Below are 23961 nucleotides of genomic sequence, written 5' to 3' on the forward strand. Positions count from 1 at the left end.
ATCTTTGTACCATAAAGTGAACATCCCTAGCTTGTCCAAATAATTGCAATTCCTCATAGTTGAAGCAGTCAATTGTACCCTTTACTAAATTTTCATATACTTCCAAGCATTAGATTACTAGGGGTTTAACAAACAACGGTGCCTTTCTCTAGGCATCTATTTATAAAACCCAGAACTCTATATGCTTTACTAACTTGGCCTTAATAATTCTCTCTTCATATTTCTATATAACAACAATAATTAGCTTAAATGGTCTTTCCTCATGTGTGCCACCAAAATACATCGCCTCTTTCTTCTCAACACTGAATCTTGAGTATCCACCTACACCACTAATCTGATCTTCATGATTTTCTTTACATACCTTTTGGTAGTTTTATAAACTGCATATTTTTCCATCATATGGAAATTTTGAAAATTGTGCCTGGTACGTTCAAATCAAAGATTTAATCTTCTTGAAGATTATGGTGTAAAGATCCTGTGGTGTAATGGTACTGAATATCTCTTATCTACACAGAAATACAGATGAGACTTATTCTGTTGATACACTGTGAGCAGGACGTGGTGACCTGAGGTTTAACACAGTACTTTCATATTCACAAGAAGGCTTGCCCTTACAGATTGCTGATCCTTCTTTTAGGCGAACTATCAATGATAAGAATGCTATGGCAGGTCTTGTAATGAAGCGGTGGGCTAATAAATGCAGTTAGGTTTTTTAAAAAAGTATTTCCTCAGTGAGATAACTGCAAACTCTATCTCCAGCATCCTCTGCTGGGCCTTTTCTGAGTCACACTGGTGTGGCAGGGGGCATGTCTACACAGCTGGATAAGGATGACAGATACCCTTCCCTGAAGGATGTTATAGTTGATAACAACTGTCAGTTTTTGGATAGTTGATACCAAGGTTATTTTTTTTAAATTCAATATATGTATAATTTCTTGCATTTAAATTCCCCAGCTGCTATGGGGCAGGTGGGGAATTTAGTCAAAGTTTTGGCTATTACATAAGCTTCTAAGCTGCTATTACAATGGAGTTATCTCCCGGTACACTTGCTTCTGTAATCTAGACACTTAATCAAAACAAAGCCTATTTTACTTACATTGGTTGCTGCAGGCAACCAAAAGTCAGACTGATCTATCAAAATGCTTCGAGGACCAGGCAGACAGAAAGCTAAACAGCTAATATTAATAAACTAGCAAAAAGTACACCAATCAACCTAACAAGAAATGAGAAAAGCCAGTTACATCTTTGCAAAGTTTTCCAAAGACTTCTATCAAAGATTGTACAATTGTACATTTTCTATTTAAAATGGTGAGGAAAAATGGCAAGAAAATGGCCATCTCTGATGGCAGTCAGTTAAGGCAGTCAGTTAAAGAAAACATTTATGTAGAACTCGCTAGGTATCCCAGCATGGCCTTACTTGTCTCACCAATCTTACTTTCTTGTAAAACTCAGTAGAGTTAATAGCAGCATTTTGATTTTATATTTACTGCTTGCCCTCTTCCAGATACTGGGCACTAATTGGTGCTCTTTCACCTTCATTCTGCATCATTCAAAGAGCCTTATTCACCCTCAGCATCTGTCAGCACCAAAGGGACCTTCCTCACTTCGGGCAGACACAGTATAACCTCTCTCCAGAACCTGGCACTGCCAACCACATTGAACACATCCTTGCCTGAGATTGGAACCAATGTCACTGGATCTAAATCCAGCAAAGTCGCACCCGGGTTTTAGACCACAGCTGTCAAACCACAAAATACAAAGCTGGATTAAGAAAGTTTCAAGAAGAGAGCTTGCTTCATCTGAAATGAACACAGGAGTTCCTTAGAACATTTGCAGAAGATGCCATTCTGCAGAAAGGAACGTAAACAATTACTGAACATTCTGGCTGGCAACCTATTAAACGATTTTGGGAAGGATAATAAAATTCAAACTTAAGTAAAACATTAGATACACGTTTATCACACAAAGTACAGTCTTGGGTTTCAGATTGAAACATGTTTGGAGTGTCTGTGTTTACATGTTTCATTAGTAGGCCTCCACTAAGAAAAAAAAAATTCAACCAATTTCCTGAGTCTTTTGCAGTCCAACAGCAGGTCTAGTCTGCTTGGTGCAGTATGGCCAGACGTTTAAGAGGTGGGGAAAACTTACTGCAGGGTACACGTGGCCAATCTGCCCATTCCTCCCAATTTGGGTCTCCTCTATTTCTTCCTCTTCTGTTGTTTTCCTGTAGACTGGATTGTCAAAGTTCATACTTTTAGTGTTCTTCTTTCTCCAGTTTCTCCATATCAGGAAGCCTCCCAGGCACACCAAGCTAACAATCACTGAAAAGAGCCATACAAATTACTATTTAGTAGATCAGCACAGTTTATCAGTCAAAACATAGAAGATAGATAAAGCAATCGTTTCTTATTAAGGATCACTGCTTGCTGCCACTCACGTACAGGAGGGAGGGGAGCTGGGGGGGGGGACTTTGGGGTTCTAACATTTAACTGTCATTCATTCTTTGGGGCACCCTCTGTTTTTGTGGATGGTTGCGAAGGAAAAGCATTTCAGGATGCATATCGAATACGTTTCTCTGACAGTAATTGTACCTTTGAAATCTTGAAGCACTGCATATAGAATTGATCAGCCAATGATGAGAACACAATTCAAAACTTAGATGTGTCACTGATTAATATAAATGATTAGCTCAATACATCTAATTAGACTAATTGAAAGTACAATTAACTCTAAACAAAACAGTTATTCAGACTGGTAGGCCACTATCCTCTCATTTCTGTGATCTTTGATCATGGATGGGATCCAACATGCAACAATCAGGAAAGGAGTCCAGATGGGGTAAGGAGAGAAGGGGAGGTGGGGAGGTGGGAAAGAGCTAGTTATAACCAAGGATTCCTCAGACGTAGTTTCTTTTAATATAAACTAACTGTGGCACCTTCAAGCAACTCTAAACATCCTTCTTTACTTTAACTGTTCTATCCATGCAAATCATTAAACGTCAGTGGGTCTTTAATCTAAAACTTAAAATGGTTTCTGTTTAATTCCAGTAGGAACCTCAGCTAAATTGAAAATTAAGGAAGAAGTGTTGGCACTAAAAAGGAATGGAGTGACCTCAGGTTGTAAAACTGATGGTTTAATGAACTTGTTCCCCCCCCCCCCCCCCCCATTATGGGCATCTATATATGGTGAAAACATAAGAGATGGATAGATGGATTCTGGTATTTTTGAACACTTGCACATAATGTAGTTGTTACTGTTACCATGACATCCAGTTATTTTGAAGTGTCAAGGCATCATATATCCAAAAATATTATCACTGCACATCCATCACTTGATATTACATTAGCTGACACTTGTACTTCTTTTAAGTGCCTGCTGTAATGTTATGGGACAAAGGTTTGCATTCATTATGTCCTGCATACATTTCTGATTCTATTCATCTGCGTGTTTTTATTTGATCAGAAAAATAATCCAGAGAAAGAATGTGCATTAAATTAACAGCACCAAAACTAGCCACTTGACCAAACGGCTACGTTTTGTTTCACATATCTCTCTTCCCATTACCATTTTAGCTAATCCCACTGTCACATTCTCTGTTGTGCAATCTGGCTTCATCACAAATGAACTCATGTCATTTGCCAACATTATCCACGTAGTCCCACACTTTAACCACACTTGCATTTCCTCCCCTCCCCATAGTTCCCCACTGAAATTATCAGTAATGAGCTTGATATTTGGGTTATCCATCTCTACATTTATGCAATCAAGACCCTTGATTTTGAGACCTTGACTTTCTGATCCATACCTCACAACATCACAAAAGAAGCAGATAATCTAGCATGAACAGAAGGCAAGAATAAAATCATTCTTAGCCAATATTATCAACACAAATTAATTGGGATTATACGAGTTTCTGAATCTTTTCAAGGCACTGGTGGTCAAACAAGTCTCTTCTAACAATTACTGTTTAGGCACAGCTAATTATCTACCACGTAAGCACCAGGAGCAGGTAGAAGGCCCTTCAGGTTTGCTCCACCATTCTATATTATGACTGATCAGATCTATGGTCTCCGCTCCATTTTTTTTAAACCTATTCCCTGAAACCCACAATTCTTTTGTTTAGAAGTTTATCTCAATCTTTAAAGTATTCAATTACTCCGCATCCATATATCTCTGGAACAGAGGATTTCAAAGATCTGTAACCTTAGCCTCGATTGATTACCAAGGGAAACATCTTAGCACCATCACTCTGTCAATTGTGCTTTGAGTGTTGGGCATCTTGTTCAAATCACAACTCCTCATTTACTCAGTTACTTGATGAGCCATTCCGTCTTCCATTCAGCTGAAGTATCACCAAGAGCACGACAGATCGCAAATTAGTGCGAAGAATGAAGATTCACCTCAGCTGGAGACACTCATGGAGTGAGTACTGTTTTGGATTCGCTCCATAACCTTTACTTTTTTTTTAACCTTTGGTCACCCTTATTCAGCTTATTTTTACCTATACCGAAAGTTTCTTTGTTAATTTTTTTTTGAATTTACTGCCAAGAGTTTGTTGTGAACTTTTGAAGATATGCAAACAGAAATGTCTCTCAGGTCTAAGGGACGGGATCCCGGACGCAATCAGAATGGTAACGGAAAGAAGCAGGCTCCGCCACAACAAACTCGATTAACTTTTGAATTGTTTATGGAGGTTTTGGATAAAAAATTTGCTGAACTACAACAATTTTTTAAAGAAGATATAAAGGCTTTTCAAGAGTACATGGTTAAGACGGATTTAGTAATTAAACAGCAACAAGCTCTTATCGCATCTCTGCAAGAAGATGCTCGGAAGCGAGATTTGACTATTGAAAAACTGCACCAGGATTAAATTTCGACCATTAAGCTGATGGAAGTCCTTAAAGCCAAGAGTGACGATCTTGAGAATCGGTCCAGAAGACAGAACTTACGTATACTTGGTCTTCCAGACGGCATAGAAAAAGATGACCCTTCAAAATATTTTGCTCAACTTTTAAAAGAAGCGTTTCCGACGATTTTCCCAAATAACCCCCCTTTATTGGATCGGGCACATAGAATTCGGCGTCGATCTCCGAGTGTTACAGACAAACCTTCGGTTGTAATTGTCCGGTTCCATTATGTACATGACAAAGAACAACTTATACGTGCAGCTTGTCGGGCAGGAATGATTAAATTCAAAGAATTCTGCTTCCGCCTGATCGAAGACTTTAGCCCTGACCTTTTAAAAAGTAGGCTTCTTTTTAAACCGTTGATGGCTGAATGTTATGAGAAAAATCTGAAACCTGCGCTCCTATACCCTGTGAAGCTCCGAATTTCTCCGTCGAATGCTCCACGACAGGTTTTCCTTTCAACTTCAGAAGTGAGAAAATATCTGGAGGAGAACTTCCCTACTGCTACAGACACCGGTCTCTAATAAATGAACGATTCTGATCGTGTAAGATGGTTCTCGATTTCTTAAACCAGAATTAAAATCTGGTTATTAGTGTAGGTTCATCCTATACTTTATACTTAAGTTAAAGTGTGTTTTCGTCATATTAATTGTTCTGCCTTATACACTTTAACCATTATACTACATACTTGTCCATTAACTTTGTCCCTTCGAAGGTATATTTTTAATTCTTTGAAGGTGAATTTTTATTTGATTAAGATGGTGGTTTTTTGAAAAAGATTTTTGGTTTTGCTTAAGATGGCGTTATTTTTCTTCTTTCTTTCGTCTTCTTCCTACAATGCATCGCTTATCATAGCTTAAATATTTTTTGTTTTGTCTGGGCTAGAGCCCAATTTATAATTTTTTTAGTGATTATATATTTTTTTGCAACTAAATATACTTAGAAATATGGTTTTTATTATAACGATTTTAATTTTTAAAGTTGGGGTGATTCTTTTATATATATCCTTTATATGTGGAGTGTTCTTCAGCTGACATGGGGGTAGGATTAGTCTTACTTTTTCCCTTTTTAAGTCATATTTTGGCTTTTTCTCTTTCTCTTGGGGGTGGGGGATGGTCTGTTTTCTAATTCTATTTTTTTTTGCACCAGTTTGTGTTAGTTTTTTTATTAGGGCAGTTTTTGAACTTCAAATATGTCTGTGTTGTCGTCACTTCCGGGTCTTCTCATTACTTTTGTTCCTCTTCCGGCTGCATGAGTTTAGAAGTTGGTTAACCCTTTCTATACCAAAGGGTTGATTTTAGAATTATGGCTCAGACCATTAATTTTGTGTCTTGGAATACTAATGGTTTAAATCATCCAATTAAACAAAAGAAGATTTTCAAAGTATTCCAAAGACTTAATGCTCATATCATTTTTGTACAAGAAACTCACGTGGGGAAGGAGGACAAATTTTGTTTTTTTAGATTTTGGTGGGGTCAACAGTATCACGCAAATTCGAATGCTAAAGTAAAAGGAGTTTCAATTTTTATTGACTCCTCTATTCCATTTGTTCAACATGATATTTTTTCGGATCCGAATGGTAGATTTTTGTTAATTATGGGTTTACTTTGTAATAAAAAGGTTGCTTTGGTTAATGTTTATGCTCCAAATGTGGATTGCCCTGACTTTTTTAAGTTCTTATTTACCTCTTTACCCAATCTAAACGAATATAAGTTAATAATGGGTGGTGACTTTAATTGTTGTTTAAATCCCCTGATGGATAAATCTTTATCTATTCAGACTTTACTTAATAAGTCGGCCACTTACATTAACTCTTTTTTGACTGACAATGGAGTTTTTGATATTTGGAGAATTTGGCATCCTAAAGACAAAGAGTTTTCTTTTTTCTCACATGTTTATCACTCTTATTCGAGAATTGATTATTTTTTTGTAGACTCTTGTTTTATTCCATTGGTAATCGGTTGTAACTATGATATTATAGCTATCTCTGATCATGCTCCATTATTACTTTCTATGAAATTTACGGATACAGCTTCTAATGCCAGACAATGGCGATTTGACTCTACCTTGTTGCAAGACTCTGACTTTATAAAATTTATGGAGGAGCAGATCGACTTCTTCTTTTCAACTAATTCTACAGATGATATCTCCTGCGGAACACTTTGGGACACTTTTAAAGCGTATATACGTGGACAGATTATTTCTTATTCTGTTGGTTTGAGGAAACGTACTAAGATGGAAACTCTTTTATTGGTTGATAAAATTAAAGAGATTGCTAAGAAATATTCGATTGCTCCTAGTAAGGAGCTTTACAAACAAAGGGTTGAACTTCAAATGGAACATAGTTTATTGCTTACATCCTCGATTGAAAATCAATTAATGAAAACTAAATCTGATTTTTATATACAAAGTGATAAATCTGGTAAACTGTTAGCTAGTCAATTGAAGAATGCTTTGGTTAAACGTCAAATCACTAAGATTGGTCAGCAGAATGGGAATCTGACAGTTAATCATGATGAGATAAATAAGGCATTTCAAGACTTCTATACCTCCCTGTATCAATCTGAATTTCCTCAAGATCATAATACCATGTCTGATTTTCTTGGGAAATTAAATTTTCCAAGATTATCATCTGATGATCTTTTGATATTGGATACTCCTATTACGGATGTAGAAATTAAAGGGGCTATTTCCTCAATGAATTCAGGGAAAGCACCGGGTCCAGATGGTTATACAGTTGAATTTTTTAATTTTTTTTCCGCTACTCTTTCCCCTTGGTTAGGTAAGGTTTTTGAGGAAGCCATTAGATTGGGGAATTTGCCACAGTCTTTTTATAGAGCTTCCATTTCTCTAATATTGAAGAAAGATAAAGACCCTACTAACTGTGCTTCCTATAGACCTATATCTTTATTGAATGTAGACTCCAAGATTTTTTCCAAGTTACTGGCATCTGGATTGGAGAAGGTATTACCCAAAATTATTTCAGATGATCAAACAGGTTTTATTAAAAATCGCTATTCTTTTTTTTAACATTAGGCGATTGTTGAATATTGTTTATACTCCCTCACATGACACTTCAGAATGCATGATTTCATTAGATGCGGAGAAAGCATTTGATAGAGTTGAATGGCCTTACTTATTTAATGTGTTGGAGAAGTTTAATTTTAGTCCGATATTTATATCATGGATTAAATTGATTTATCATACTCCAGTAGCCTCAGTGTTTACCAATAATCAAAGATCTCCCTTTCTTCGCCTATTTCGGGGCACTAGACAGGGATGTCCTCTTAGTCCATTACTATTTAACATTGCCTTAGAACCTTTGGCAATTGCCATCAGACAATCACAGGATATTTTGGGTATTAATCGAGGGACAGACATTCATAAGTAATCTTTGTATGCAGATGATTTATTACTATTCATTTCTAACCCGGAGAAATCCATCCCAGCAGTTTTATCATTATTGGCTCAATTTAGTGAGTTTTCTGGGTATAAGTTAAATCTTAATAAAAGTGAATTGTTTCCTTTGAATAAACAGGTCCCAATTTATGGAAATTTACTTTTTAAATTAGTTAATGATTCTTTTACTTATTTAGGGATCAAAATCACAAAAAGCCATAAAGATTTATTTAGATTTAATTTTTTACCCTTATTTGATCAGATTAAAGGTTTGTTTACTAAGTGGTCACCTTTATCTTTATCCCTAATAGGTAGGATTAATGCTATTAAGATGGTTATTTTACCTAAGTTTTTATATATTTTTCAAGCGATACCAATTTTTATCCCAAAATCTTTTTTTTACTAATGTTGACTCTAAAATTTCTTCATATATATGGCAGAATAAAAATCCCAGGTTAGGTAAAATATATTTACAGAAGACAAAAAAGGAAGGCGGGTTAGCATTACCTAATTTCAGATTTTACTATTGGGCAGTTAATATTAGATATTTGTTATGTTGGTTGAAAGATGGGCATGGATCTTTCGGCCCTTGTTGGGTGAGTTTAGAAACTAAATCTGTATCAGCTTATGCTCTGGATTCTATTTTAGGGACTTCTCTCCCTTTTGCTCTTTCTAAATTGCCGAAATGAATTGACAACCCGATAGTTAAACATACTTTGCGTATATGGTTTCAATTTCGGAGATTTTTTGGGTTGACTCAATTCGTTTTAAATAGTCCTATTGTATCTAATTGTTTTTTCCACCCTTCCATTATAGATCAAGCTTAATCAACTTGGAAAACTAAGGGATTACTAAGATTTTCTGATTTATTTTTAGACAATTGTTTCATGTCTTTTGAGCAATTATCCAACAAATATAACTTGCCTAGATTTCATTTTTTTAGATATTTACAGATTAGACATTTTTTAAGTTCTGTACTCCCTATGTTTCCAAATTTTGTGCCTTCAGATATTTTGGAGAGTTTATTTGAATTAGACCCTTTTCAAAAAGGGCTTATTTCAAAACTTTATAATATAATTATGAAGATACGTTCAGAGCCTCTTTATAAGACTAAAAAGGATTGGGAAAGAGAGCTTAACATTATTATTTCTAGTGAGAATTGGGATAGAATTCTTCAATTAGTTAATACATCATCGTTATGTGCCAAACATTCATTAATACAATTTAAGGTCGTACATAGGGCCCATATGTCCAAGGATAAATTAGCTCATTTTTACTCTCATATTAGTCCTATTTGTGATAGATGTCAATCTGAAATTGCGTCTTTAACTCATATGTTTTGGTCTTGTTCATTTTTGAAGAAATATTGGAAAGATATTTTTGATATTATTTCTGCGGTTTTGAATATCGATTTACAACCTCATCCTATTACCGCAATTTTTGGTTTACCAATGTTAGACTCACTGCATTTATCTTCTTCTGCCCGTCCAATGATTGCATTTCTAACTCTGATGGCTAGAAGATCTATATTGTTGAATTGGAAAGAAATTAATCCTCCCACTGTATTTAATTGGTTCTCTCAAACTATGTTATGTTTAAATTTAGAAAAAATTAGAAGTGGTACTTTTGAGACTTCTATTAAATTTGAAAAGTTATGGAGACCATTTATTCAACATTTTCATATGATGTAATATGACCCTGTGCCAAATTCATTTGATTTCCCAGCTTTTAGCTTATGTATGTTGAGAGGACCGGAAGTGACGGCATTGATAAATACTTATTTTTGTGAGATATTATAAACAGCCCCCTTTCTTTTTCTTCTCTCTCTTTTTTTTGCTTCTTTTTTCCTCTATATTAGTTATTAGTTATTAGATTAGTAGATTAGCTAGTTTTGCATTATATATATATTTTTTTCTTTCTTTTTTCTGTTTTTTTATATCATATATTATGAAATATTTAGACTTACCATGTTCATACATATATTTTATGGCTTATGTCATGGTAAACTCATTTATATTGTAACTATTATGTATGTTTTTTTTCATATGTAATGTAATTTGTATGTTGGTAATTTCTTTATTAATATATCATTTGTATTCTGTTCATATTACTACTAATAATAAAAAGATTTAGAAAGAAAGAAAAGAATGAAGATTATCTGTCACATATGTCATTTGCATCAAATCAAATAGGCAAGGACTGTGCCGGGCTGCCCGCAAGTGTTGCTCACAGAGCCAGCACTGCACGCCCACATCATATTAACATTAACCCACATGCCTTTGGAACGGGAACACATGAAGGAAACCGAGGCAGCCAAACTCCTTACAGTGCTGGGAATTGAATCCCGATCTTAATGCTGAGGCTACAAATTGCTGCGCTAACCACTTCACTAACCGTGCTTCCTGTCATTCATACGGTAAATTAAAAATACGGAATGCTTCACAAATTTGCATGTCATCCTTGTACAGGGGCCATGCTAACCTTCTCTGTATTGTTCCAATTTTAGAATATGTGCTGGCAAAGCAAAACAGTTGACATGAAGTGCTAGCATTCCAATAGAGGTGCAGAAAGGAATACAAAAATGGTAACAATCTTTTAATCCTCCACAGACTGCTGTAGCTCAGTTGATTCGGCTGCATTTAGCACTACACAGGAATTCTCGGTTTTCAGGGAAAGAATACTTCCTGCTCCATCATGGGGACTCAATGACACAAGGAGCTGGCTACAAATCTTTTATCTTTGTGACCTGAATTTGATTGCAGTTGTTGCAAGGTATCTGTTAAAATGGGGCACATATAAGACTTCATTTTGTCTCTACCTAGTGGTGTCTGACAGACGCATTAGGTGCACCAAGTTAAAATCCGTATTCCTCTTCAGCAAGACAAGAAAGAGATCATTCAAAAAGCAAGAAGCAGTACATCGTAATTACCCACCTATAGGAGTGACAATTCCCACAATAGCATTGGTTGAAGTTGACTTCTTGCCTTTTCCCTGGTTGTCTGCTGGTGAGAAAAGGGAAAAAATAAGTTAACACACACAAAATGCTGGAGGAACTCAGCCGCAGAGAGGAATAAAGGGTCCGTGTTTTGGGCAGAGGAAAGGCCTATGCCCATGGGTATTTGAACATTAGTGCAGGAGGAATAATTACAAGGCCCATGCAAGCGCAGATGCTGCTTTAGTTTTATAATGTTTTTGGAAAGTGCTGGAAAAGCTGTTGAGAGCGAGAGTGGAAGCAAATCGAGTAGTGGTGAGGTAACATCAAGCTTTGATCTTAAGAGCTCAGTTCAGAGCATGACAGGGAAATTGAGAGGGATGACTAATTCCAGCTCCAACATATGAGAGTGGAACTGGCAGAGTATCTGAAGAAACAAAAGTCACACGTGGAGGGGAGGGGAGACGAGAAATTCATTTTCCATTAACACAATAGTGGATTAGGGAAGGAATAGACACTAAAAATCAGGCCTGCCTCACACCCCCACTAGACGTTTCTACTCCAAATGATTTACTACATGATTAAGCAGACCATCAAAATGGAATGTGCTGATGTCAATCCTCAGTCCCTTCTTTGCACAGGCAGGAACGAGGTGGCCGAGTTGAATGAAATCAAATTGCATGCTTCACCTCGGTGTATCACGTGAGCAGCAAATTGGAAGAGACTTATACCAAAAGGACTTACATAAAGGTGAGGAAATGTTACCACGGAGCAAGCTGTCTGCATCACTGCTGTTTGCCTCAAAAGGAAAAGGCCACTGAGGGCCTCCTGTGACGCTATTCAGAACCACTGCACCAGGTGTTGTAGTTGTATCAGCAGGAACCCAGACAGTGGAGAAAGGCGCGTCAGATTTCGGAGTTGATTTATTGCTGGTCACTGAAGGAAGCCCTCCAACTATGCGAAAACAAAGGTAGACAGAACTGTAGACTGTGAAACAGCAACTTCAACATTAACAGCTGAAAGCAACTACACAAGGCAAGGTATTTGCAAGCAATACGAATTATATAGAATGTAGTAGCCATGCAATCCAAAGAGGTCAGTGATTTACACAAATCATTTTCTGCTACTCTTCATCCAGCCCTTTATTCATACAACCTCCTGATTGCTGGGTTCAAGCTTTCTCTCAAATGGGAAGGTGCAAAGTGCCTTAACCTTCCCTGTGGCAAAGTTCTAACCATTCCTTAATTAATCTGATATAAGTTTATTATTATTGAAATGTGTCGTTTTACAGCAGCAGTAAGTGCTATATATAAATACACTGTAAATTATAATAATGTATTTTAAAAGTGAAATTAGTGCAAAAAGAGTGCAAAAAAGTAGGGAGGTGTTCATGGGTTCAATGTCCATTCAGAAATCTGATGGCAGCAGGAAAGAAGCTGTTCCTAAAATGTTGAGTGTGTCTCTTCAGGATCCTTTATCTCAGTAGTAATGAGATGCAGACATTTCCAGAGTGATGAGGGTCTTTAAGGTGAATGCTGCCTTCTCAGGCATCATCTTTTGAAGATGTCCTTGATGGTGAGGAAGCTAGTGCCCAGGATGGAGTTGGTTGAGCTTACAACTTCTGAAGAATATTTACAGATATTTCAACTTCTAACAGTTAATGGGCAAGAAAATGGAAAGGGCCCAGTACAGTTAAACCAGACTAAATATGCATGTAAACATTGGAGCTCATTTCTGGAGCAGTCAGGTACCTCACTTTGATTCCTCACGTGCTGACCCCATGGTCTGTGAACAGGACACCAGCCACAGTTAGAACTTCCCTCAAGGACTATTTTGAATGAACTGGTTAATTCAAGAGTATTAGCACTTCTTACTTGGAACCATTCATCTGCACAAAACACTCCTTACAAAGGGGTCTCTCCTTCGAGTGGCATCCTCCCTTGTGCTCCGCTCCACACCTCCTCTTCCAACACCTCCCCACCTGACAGACCAAAACCAGACTACTTCCCTCAGAAACCTGATGCCGCTCAGCTCTCTCGAATGATCCATACCATCCCACTGGCAGAATGCTGCAACACGTTACCAACAGATGCGTAATTGGCTGACACAACATTCCCAAGTTGAGTAAGTGTCTCCTTGTCTCAGCTGAAGGCAAAATAGTAGTCTATGAAGCTTGACTAACAGAACACACTCTGTTTGCAGAAAACTGCCAAAATAAAATGCCTAACAGCATAGCAGTAGAAATGCAATCTTAACCAGGGAATTACATGCATATTGGGCCCAGGATAGATCCTCAGAGATTTTGACATCCAAGAGCTCAAAAGTGCTCACCCTTTCCACTGCTGACTGCTCCATGAGGGCCAGTGTGGGTTCCCTCAACATCTCCTTCTTGAAGCTCTTTACGAATTCCTCATTGCATTTATTAGTGAGTACCTTATTCAAACCCTTTAATAAACCTAAAGAATCCTGAAGGGCTTTAGCCTGTGAAGGCACTCCATCCTTAGAAGCTGAAAAAAGCCAGCATAATTAAAATGAGCAGAAAAGATACACATACCTCTGTAACACTTTCTCATATCGGGCCCAAGTTCCATATCATCAGGGCAGGCACACGTGTACTTTGGAGAGTGGTTGCTGATTTGGGGAGCAGGCAAACAGAGATATTGGCACCCTCCTTTATTTGTACTGCCATGTACACAGAAGTTTACAGCTGGTTAAGCATAGAAAGGTGTTTGAGGTTAAAAAAAAGTAGACAACATTTGGGACAAAAAGCTCCATAAGATTGCATAGGCAACCACCACAATGCAGCAGTTTCAGTTACTGAAATTAACCCTTATGGAATACACAAAATTTGGAAATACCAGGAAGTCTGGGAACTGGAATAAAAATTCGCTCTTATGAAATATATGTTGTAGGAGGAAACAGAGGGGAAATTAATTAACAGAGATTTTTGTTTCAACTCATATTTCTTGATTTATGCAGGTGATGAGATTTCGTGTTGCAGGAAGTCAAGAAACAGTGTTCTCTGGGAACACACCATTATAATGTGGTGGGTGCCTGCATAACATTTTGACGAAGCACATTCTGACACGAGTTACCTTTGGGTTGTTTTAGTTCATGAAGAATGACAATGTCGTGTACATTGTTCAGGTTATTTGCAAGTAACATGATATCTTCCCCATTCAGCCTATTTGCACAGTAAATAGAATCATGCTCGTTGTCAGTCCAGTAAATCTTGTCCTGTAACAGAAAGGTGATGTAGTAACAAGCGGTCAAAATAAGTGGCCATGGGGACGAAACATCAAACACATTTCAATATTGACACATTTTACTTGGATCTCATACAATGCTGCTCCAGTCATCTGCAATACTGAGATGCTCTCCCTCACTAATAACTGGTGGCTGTGGTTTATTCACTCTCTTTGATATTAATGCTTTCCACCGCATTGACCTGAGGTTGAAAGATCAAGCTGTGCAGCATATCCCTGTGATCTTAGTGCTGCCAACTGAAACATTTACATCTTGCATTTGCATTTCAAGTGCAGCTCAAATACTGCGCCAAGCATAACTTTAAATTTGTACTTTATCTGTGTTGATCCCGGTTATGAACTGCTATTATTTTGAGATACGCTAAAACGGCACAAATAAAAATATTGTTCTAGAATCACAAAACCACATCACAGCACAGGATGCAAAATTAAAATAGCCAATATAGTAACCAAAGTAAAAACCCAAGACATTGTGGCTCTTAAAAACTGCCTTTGAATCGAAGGTAGGAAGAAATAGGAACCAAGGAAGAAAACCTGTCAACCTATCAAGTGTCACTTGCTTCAAACTGTACCCATCCAAACAGCAGAGGAAAGGATTTGGCTACATTGTGAAATACTCAACAATACTAATGAAATTCTGAAACCTTACTGAAATCCTGCTGCCTCAGCCAGTCATTATTTTACAGATAGGAAAAGATGGACAGAGAAACTAAAATCTGGAATCAGGATTAACATTGCTGGCATATGATGTGAAAAGAAAAACAAATACTAAGGCAGTGTTCACAGGTTCATTGTCTATTCAGAAATCTAATGGCAGAGGGGAAGAAACTGCTCCTTAAACATTGAGTGTGTCTCTTCAGGCTCTGCTCCCTCTTCCTTGATGGTAGCAATGAAAAGAAGGCATGTCCTGGGTGATGGGGTCCTTAATGATGGACACTGCCTTTTGAGGATGTCCTTGATGCTGGACAGGCTCATGCCCATGATAGAGCCAGCCGAGTTTGCAACTTCCTGCAGCTTTTTCTGATCCTGGGCGGTGGCTCCTCCGTAACAAAGAGTGACACAACCAGTTAGAATGCTCTGAACTGTACATCTGTAGACATTTGCTAAAGTCTTTGATGACAGCAAATTTCCTCAAACTTCTAATGAAATATAGACACTATTGCTCCTTCTTAATAATTGCATCAATATGTTCTTCCAGGATTGATCTTCAGAGATCTGGACACCCAAGAATTTGTAACGGCTCACCCTTTCCACTGCTGATCCCTCAATAAGGACTGGCATGTGCTCTCTTGACTTCCCCTTCCTAAAGGCCTCAAACAATTCCTTGTTCTTACTGATATTAAATGCAAGGTTGTTGTTGCGACACCACTCAAACAGCTGATCTACCTCACTCCTGAACACCTCCCCATCACCATTTGAAATTCTTGTAATAGTTGTGTCATCAGCAAATCGATAGATGGCATTGAGCTGGGCCAGGCCACACACTCATGGGCAGAGAGAGTAGAGCAGTGTGCTAGGCACACATCCCTGAGGTGTACTGCTGTTGACTGCAAGTAAGGCAATGAGAAAAGACTGAGTAAAGTCCGCTACCTCCATGGGCTAAAGTCCTGCTGATCAGAATTACAGTAAATCTGTGCGAGCTGTAATTATACTTAAACCCAGTTAGGCCTAAAGAAACCGATAACATACAAGCAAAATCCAATTTAAAAATACTGTGCTTTGGTGTTGAATGAAGATTAAAGAAAATAAAATATAGTGCTTTTTCAGCTTTGATGCCAGCTTCAAGAGTAAAATGACACAGAAGGTACAAGTTTTACCTCAAACACAGCAAGTGCAGATGGGTGAGTCAAGTATTCTTCTGAGAACAGCAATATTTTTCTGTTGCCACCATTCAGGTCAACGCTGGACAGTTGGTGTAGTTTGGAGTCAACCCAATACAATCGTTGATTCAGTAAATCTACAAGTAGATACCATCCTCCAGTTACTACAGATTTCTCAGCTCCTTTCCACAGCACTCAGAGCTACTTTCAATCCGGAATTTAATAACAAATATTGGAAAAAATATTATCCAGCTTTTGATATAGAGTAGATGATCTCAGATTGAATGCCCACAATGTACACAATTCAGTATGTCTCATTTCTTCAGATTACAAGTCTAGGAATCTATTGTTTTCTATTTTGAATTCAATGGCTGAGCTCCACACAAGTCTGCATGGACAGTTCTAAGTATTAACTAACTTTTTAGGTGGACAATAGTTACACCATGTTTCAGTCTTAAATGGCCTGCCCTTTATTTTGAGATGTAACAGTTTAAAACTCCTTAGCAAGTATAAACACCCTCTCTGTATTTATTCCGATAAACACTCTCAGAATTTTGTACTTTTCTATGCGGTCACATCTCATTTTTTGAAGTCTAGGATCAGAGGCCTAGTCTACTCAATCTCTCCTCACATGCAGACCAACCATCCCAGGATAAAGTATGGAGAATCTCTGAATCACTGTATTTATTATAACTATATATTTCTTCAAAAGGAAACCAAAGCTGCACAAAGCTTCCAGGTCTCTCTCTCCAAGATCCTAATGAAGTGCAGCAACATACTTAATTTACCATTCAGTCATTTTGCAGTGAAGTATAACATACTAGGATCAGCTAAACTGGATTGGATGTTATGTAATGAACTGGAGGCAATTTGGAAGCTTAAGGAAAATTGCAACTGTCACTCCACTCTAAGAAAGGAGGGAGGCAGCAGAAAGGAAATTATAGACCAGTTAGCCCGACCTCAGTGGTTGGGAAGATGTTAGAGTTAATTGTTAAGGATGAGGTGATGGAGTACTTGGTGACACAGGACAGGATAGTACAAAGTCAGCAGGGTTTCCTTCAGGGAAAATACTGCCTGACGAACCTGTTGAAATTCTTTGAGGAGATTACAAGTAGGATAGATAAAGGGGATGCAGTGGATGTTGTATACTTGGACTCTCAGAAGGCCTTTGACAAGGTGCCACACCAAGTTAAGAGCCCGTGGTATTAGAGGAAAGTTACTAACATGGTTAGAGCATTGGCTGATTGATAGGAGGCAACGAATGGGAATAAAAGGGATGCATTTTTGGTTGGGTGCCAGTGACTAGTGGTGTTCCGCAGGGGTCAGTGTTGGGACCACTTCTTATTATGCTGTATATGAATGATTTAGATGATGAAATAGATGGCTTTATTGCCAAGTTTGCAGATGATATGACAACTGGCGGAGAGGCAGGTAGTGTTGAGGAAATAGGTAGGATGCAGAAGGACTTAGACAAATTAGGAGAATGGGCAAGAAAGTGGCAGATGGAATATAATGTTGGAAAATGCATGGTCATGCACTTTGGTAGTAGAAATAAATGTGTGGACCATTTCCTAAACAGCAAGAAACTCCAAAAATCTGAGATGCAAAGGGATTTGGGAGTCCTTGTGCAGAACACCCTGAAGGTTAACTTGCAGGTTGAGTCAGTGGTGAGGAAGGCAAATACAATGTTAGCATTCATAAGAGCAGGAATGTGATGCCGAGGCTTTATCAGGCACTGCTGAGGTTTCATCTAGAGTATTGTGAACAGTTTTGGGCTCCTCATCTTAGTGCTGGTATTGGAGAGGGTCCAGAGGAGGTTCACAAGGATGGTTCCAGGAATGAAGGGGTTATCATTTGAGGAACGTTTGATGGCTCTGGGTCTGTACTCGCTGGAATTTAGGAGGATGGGGGGGGGGGGGGTGGAATCTCATTGAAATGTTTCAAATGTTGAAAGGCCTAGGCAGAGTGGATGTGGAAAGGATGTTTCCCATGGTGGGAGAGTCTAGGACAAGAGGGCACAACCTCAGGATAGAGAGGCGTCCATTCAAAAAAGAGATGTGGAGAAATTTCTTCAGCCAGAGGTTGGTGTATTTGTTGCCACATACAGATGTGGAGGCCAGGTCTTTGGGTGTATTTAAGGCAGAGATTGATTGGTTCTTGACTGGACATGGCATCAAATGTTATGGGGAGCAGGCCAGGAAATTGGGCTGAGGAGAAAAAAGAAAGAATCAACCATGACTGAATGGCGGAGCAGACTCGATTGGTCAAATGGCCTAATTCTGCTCCTATGTCTTATGATCTTATACTATCTGTTATTCTAACCACTTGCTGTGGCTGCACATTTATTTTCAGTAAATTGTGTTTCCTTTCAACATTTTTCAATTCAACATTTTTAATTTCTCTCCATTGAATTTTCTACAATGGTCTTGAATCGCGCAACAACATGATAGAAATCGTACAATCATCCATCTCATCTACATCCCCTTGAACTTATTTGCATCTTTATTTTTGGGTCATATGAAAACTCATTCAATATAGATTACGAATTGTTAAGACTTATCTTTGCTTTCTTGCCCATTCATAATTAATTTCACCAAAATATAAAATATTGCTGTGGTATCACCCACCTAATGTGATTCCATTTGGCCATTCAATATTCTCCTTGACTAGTGACTGACGATCAACCCCATTTAGTCCAGCTTTCTCGATCTTTGCAGAGCTGCCCCAGTCAGACCAATACATGAACCTGATTAAACAAGAGTCAAAAGAATGAGAGAACAAGAACAGAAAAAAGATGAAGACGGAATTAACAGCAGTACCATTACTTACCCTCGAATTGGGTCAACTGCGATGGCCCGGGGATTCTCAAGCTCGGTATTGATAAGCGTCTTTCTTTTGGTTCCATTTGTGGTGGCCACAGAGATAGACCTGGAGCCAGAGTCTGTCCAATATATATTTTTGTGAATCCAGTCTATTGCTAGGCATTCAGGAATTTGGAGGTCTTGGTCAATCAGATGACTATATTGGCCAGGATCACTACCTTTATCCAAAGGTGCACTGCAAAAAAGATCGGGCAACAAATGCTTCATTTAGTGCTGACAATGTAATGCAAAGGGGAATTGGAATAGTTATGCTCTATTTCTGAACCGATTTTAAATATGTGACCAGTGTTGAACAATTAACATAATTTCAGAGACTGGGAATGTAGTTCTCAGTCTCAGAGTTAATGATAATGGGCAGAAGATATTTGGGACAACAGATTCAAATTCCAGCTTCACCTGCACGTTATCCATTCACTCTGATGGAATTCACTTATGGCTGCTGACTACCATCTTATGAAGTAACTTCATGACTGTTGCACAATATTTATCAAATACTCTGAAATATTGAAACTGTTGGCATTGAAAAAGGTCCCTTGGGCCAATTTGTCCATGTTGACCAAAGTGTATTCTTGAGTTAGTCCCAGGTGCCTGCACTTAGGGACATATCCCTCTAAACATTTCCAATCCATGCACCGTTCAAATGTCTTCTAAGTGTTGTAATTGTACCTGCCACTATCATCTTCTCTGGCTCCTTATGCCATCTACCCTAAGCCCTCTGTGAAAATCATACCACTAGCGTCCCCTTTAAATCTTTCCCCTCTCCCCTTAACCTATTGGCCTCTGCTTTTATACCTTAAAACGTACTGACAATCTAAGAGATGGTGTTAATATTGTTCTCTGTGATTTCACTCAGTCTTTCTATGTCTAGCCAGCTGGTGGTGTAGTGGCACCCACACTATACTTCGAGGCAAATGTTCCCCAGGTTCGAATCTGGCTAGCTACTTTTTCACTTTCCATCTGTGCTGGGTTGAGCTTCGAGCTAGCAACTTGGCCTTGTTAAAAAAAACAAAGTGCTAAAGAAACTGCATGGTTGCCACCCGATGCACCACAAGGCATGGAGAGGAACAAGAATTTCAGTGATGCACGTTGAGTAGATCGTTCAAGATACAGAATATTAAAAAATCAGAACTATTCCTTTGCAGCCTACTATGCCCACATGACATAGCTCATCACGCATTATCATCAGCCCTCCAGTCCCCAAATGGAAAGAATAATTAAAATATTCAAGGCACCATTATCACTTAGGATCAGTGTATAATGAGAATCAACTTGAGAATCAACTGTTAACTTGCCGGATAAGATACAAAATAGAATTCCAAATCAGTGAGGGGAAATTTCTTTCCCAGATACAATCTGGTTGACACAGGTAGACACATAGACATTAAACACCTTCAATGCCTCTTTCAGAACGTGTTTTGCAGCTAAAGATTCAGAATGTAAAAAATTCAACTGCTAACATATACAACAAACTTTCCAGGTTACAAAGCAAAATTTCCCTTTCAAAATAATACTAGTATGCAATGTCTACCTGACACAGCAGAAAAAGCTTCAATTTAATGGCAGTCATGTAGAATACAATGACTTGTATCTCTCCTATCTAGGTGGAAAAAAATGTTGAAAGTACCCAAGAGGTATGGTAGCTTTATCCAGCAGTGTAACAGGTTGCACCACTAGTCTAATAATGCATGCACGCAACACTGCAAAATATTTCTCTGTATTCTGAGTATGATATACAGGACCAGAGCGAGATACACCAGTTGGATGAGTGGTGTCGCAACAACAGCCTTGAACTCAATGTCAGAAAGTCCAAGAAACTGATTGTGGACTTCAGGAAAGTAAACACGTAGTAGTCCTCACCAAGGAATCAGCAGTGGAAAGGGAGAGCAATTTCAAGTTCCTGGGTGTCAACATTTCTGAAGATCTATCCTGGGCCCAACATGCTGATGCATTACAATGAAGGCACAACAATGGCTATATCTTATTAGAGGCTTGTGGAGATCTGGATGCCATTGGTGACTCGCCCAAATTGCTGAAGATGTACCGTGGTGGAGAGATCCTAACTGGCTGTATTACCATCTGGTCTGTGGGGGGGCGCAGCATGATCGGAAAAAGCTGCAGACAGTTGTAAACTCAGCCAGCTTCATCGTGGGCACTGGCCTCTCCAGCGTCGAGGATACTTTCAAAAGGTGGTGCATCCGTCATCCAGGACATGCCCTCTTCTCCTTGCGACCATCGAGAAGTAAGTAGAGGAGGCACACAGGAACAGCTTCTTCCCCTCCACCATCAGATTTCTGAATGAACCGATGAACACTACTGTATGTACCTCACTTTTATTTGCTCCCTTTTTGCACTACTAACTAAATTTATTTTATATTTATACACACTTCCTTATGCAATGTGCAGTGTTTTATTATTACGTACGGCAATATGTGGATGTGGCAAAAGAACAAATTTCATCACGGTGATATTAAACCTGATTCAGGTTCTGACGATAATTATATAAAAAGAAGTCATTTACCTATAGATCACTTTGTAGTACAGGTCAATCCAATATATTTTATTTTCTTCAACATCCACATCTAGGGAGACTGCATTCTTTAAAGTGGAGACAAGACGAGTATATTCTTTCTTCAACAAATTAATCATCCTGATATCATGGCTGTTGGTGAAGAGAACAGAAGGGCTTTGACCTATCAAGAGAATGAGAAGTTTATTTGAGGAACTGAGAGGAAATAAAACACAATTGTCAGCTCTGTTCATATTGCCATAGGCAACAAAACATGCAGTGCAAGTACTTTCCTAACAAGTTGTTGGACCCCTGAGAAATGTTGCGAGAGTGCACTCTGAGGTGGAAATTTGGATTTTAGAGTAGAATAGTGTCCACCACAGATACATGGCCTCAACCTGCCTCGTACCCTCTTGCTTCCACAGCTGCTGCTTGACCCACTTCCAGCAGCTTCTATTTTGCTTCAGGATGACATCAGTAGCTCTTCCTCTCTTCTGCCTCCCTTTTCAAAAGTGAGCAGCACAAAAGCATTAAATTTATACCATTTGCAAGAAACACCACTCCTTTTATTGAGCCCTATGCAAATACAGGGGTAATTTTCCACAGAAAGTCTTTGCGAAAGTGGCATTCCTTTAAATGCATCAAGATACAGGATGCATTACTGATGAGACACCATCACCACTAAAACACATCCCTTTGTGACTGGCCACCCCACCACAGCCACCATATGTTAAAAACATGGGTAATGACCTTGAATTTTACCAAGACAACATGACTGGAGTCGCTTAGCACTTTAGTGCAAAGATCTTTATTAGGTGCATCAAAAATCAAACTTAAAATGAGTGAAAATAGTGAAAAAATCCCAATATTCACAAAACAATATCTACAAGAAACACAGTAACAGCTCTCTACTTATTCTTGACCAGGGTAAACTCCCGGCAGACCCTTTCGCTCACCAGAATCATGTCAAATGGTAGTTTTTGCAGTACTCCCATTTTCATCAAATACTTGTGGTCACTCGGCTCAACAGCAAATCCTGCCAGCGGCACAGCGTCACCATGGACACGCTGGACAGGCGTTTGGTGACTATAGTCAACACCAAAGGCAAGTACAAGACTTTTTTTAATAAATGACAGTGATCTTTCATAATCTAAAGAGAAACAGGTTTTCTATTAACTGACTATTATAAACATGTGCTCATTCTCCTCACATTCTGTTTGTTTTTCATTACCATATTCACAATCATTATTCATTATCATCAACGTCATCACATACACCATCAATATTCCGAGGATTATCACTGATCGGAAACCCAGCTGGATATGCCATGTAAAAGCTATGGCTGCTCAAGAAATTTCCAAGGCTGGATATCCTGTAGCAAATGACTTGTACGCTGACACCACAAGGGCTTACTACCATCTGCTATACATAGCACAAGTCAGGAGTCCGATAAATTAGTGCAAACAAATCTCCAGATGCTGAACACAATCTGGGACAAAGCAGTTCACTGGATTGGCACCCTAAACATTTATTTCCTCCCACACTAACTTACAGTGTGTACAAAGTAAACTGTTAATCATCAGGCTATTCCAACAACACCTCAAAATCCTGACCTCTACCCCCTGTAGTTTTGCAAATACCATCTTGACTTGGAACTACCTTCACTGCCACTAGGTCTAAATCTTGCAGCTACATCCACGTGCACTGTGGGAGCACCTCCGTCAGAAGACATTCAGTAGTTCAAGGCAGTGGCTCAACACATTCTCACAGTCAGTCAAGGATAGGCAATAAATAAGAGAAAATCTGCAGATGCTGGAAATCCAAGCAACACACACAAAATGCTGAAGAAACTCAGCAGGCCAGGCAGCATCTATGGAAAAACGTACAGTCGACGTTTCAGGCTAAGACCGTTCATCAGAACGGGAGAAAAAAAGATGGGAGTCAGAGTAAGAAGGAGTGGGAGAGGAGGAAGCAATACAAGGTGGTAGGTGATAGGTGAAACTGGGAAGTGGGAGGTGGGGGAAGAGATGAAGTAAAGAGCAGGGAAGTCTATTGGTGAAAGGCAATAAATGCAGTTCTTGCCAGTGATGCCCAGATTGACAAATAAAAATAAGTCTCACTTGCTTCACAGCCACATAATGAAACAAAATTTGTAACTAGAGCACAAGAAAGCCACAGCTCAAACAACCAATAATCTGGTGAAAGAAAAAAGGTCTTAAAATGTTTCCTGAAGGATGAACTTGTACATG

At 38.6% G+C, this 23961-nt stretch overlaps 1 protein-coding gene and 1 non-coding gene across 7 annotated transcripts in view; both read right to left on the minus strand.

The window, feature by feature from the left end:
* The window catches only part of lrp8 (low density lipoprotein receptor-related protein 8, apolipoprotein e receptor), a 136590-nt gene that overhangs the window by 4843 nt on the left and 107786 nt on the right, over positions 1–23961 (minus strand). For 5 of the 6 annotated variants that reach the window (XM_059984578.1, XM_059984577.1, XM_059984579.1 and 2 more), the window contains 9 exons: positions 21725–21896; positions 19154–19381; positions 18952–19070; positions 16322–16461; positions 14334–14475; positions 13793–13945; positions 11983–12192; positions 11240–11308; positions 2149–2321 (listed from right to left, as the gene is read on the minus strand). In XM_059984578.1, coding sequence (XP_059840561.1) covers positions 2149–2321; positions 11240–11308; positions 11983–12192; positions 13793–13945; positions 14334–14475; positions 16322–16461; positions 18952–19070; positions 19154–19381; positions 21725–21896 — 1406 coding nt within the window. The remainder of the gene's footprint in view (positions 1–2148; positions 2322–11239; positions 11309–11982; positions 12193–13792; positions 13946–14333; positions 14476–16321; positions 16462–18951; positions 19071–19153; positions 19382–21724; positions 21897–23961) is intronic. The other variant, XM_059984575.1, reaches the window with a different exon arrangement.
* Positions 10730–10832, minus strand: LOC132402377 (U6 spliceosomal RNA). The gene has a single exon (XR_009514893.1). It is a non-coding gene; the product is annotated as a U6 spliceosomal RNA (small nuclear RNA).

Source organism: Hypanus sabinus, chromosome 11 (genome assembly GCF_030144855.1).
Source record: "Hypanus sabinus isolate sHypSab1 chromosome 11, sHypSab1.hap1, whole genome shotgun sequence".
Lineage (NCBI taxonomy): Eukaryota > Metazoa > Chordata > Chondrichthyes > Myliobatiformes > Dasyatidae > Hypanus > Hypanus sabinus.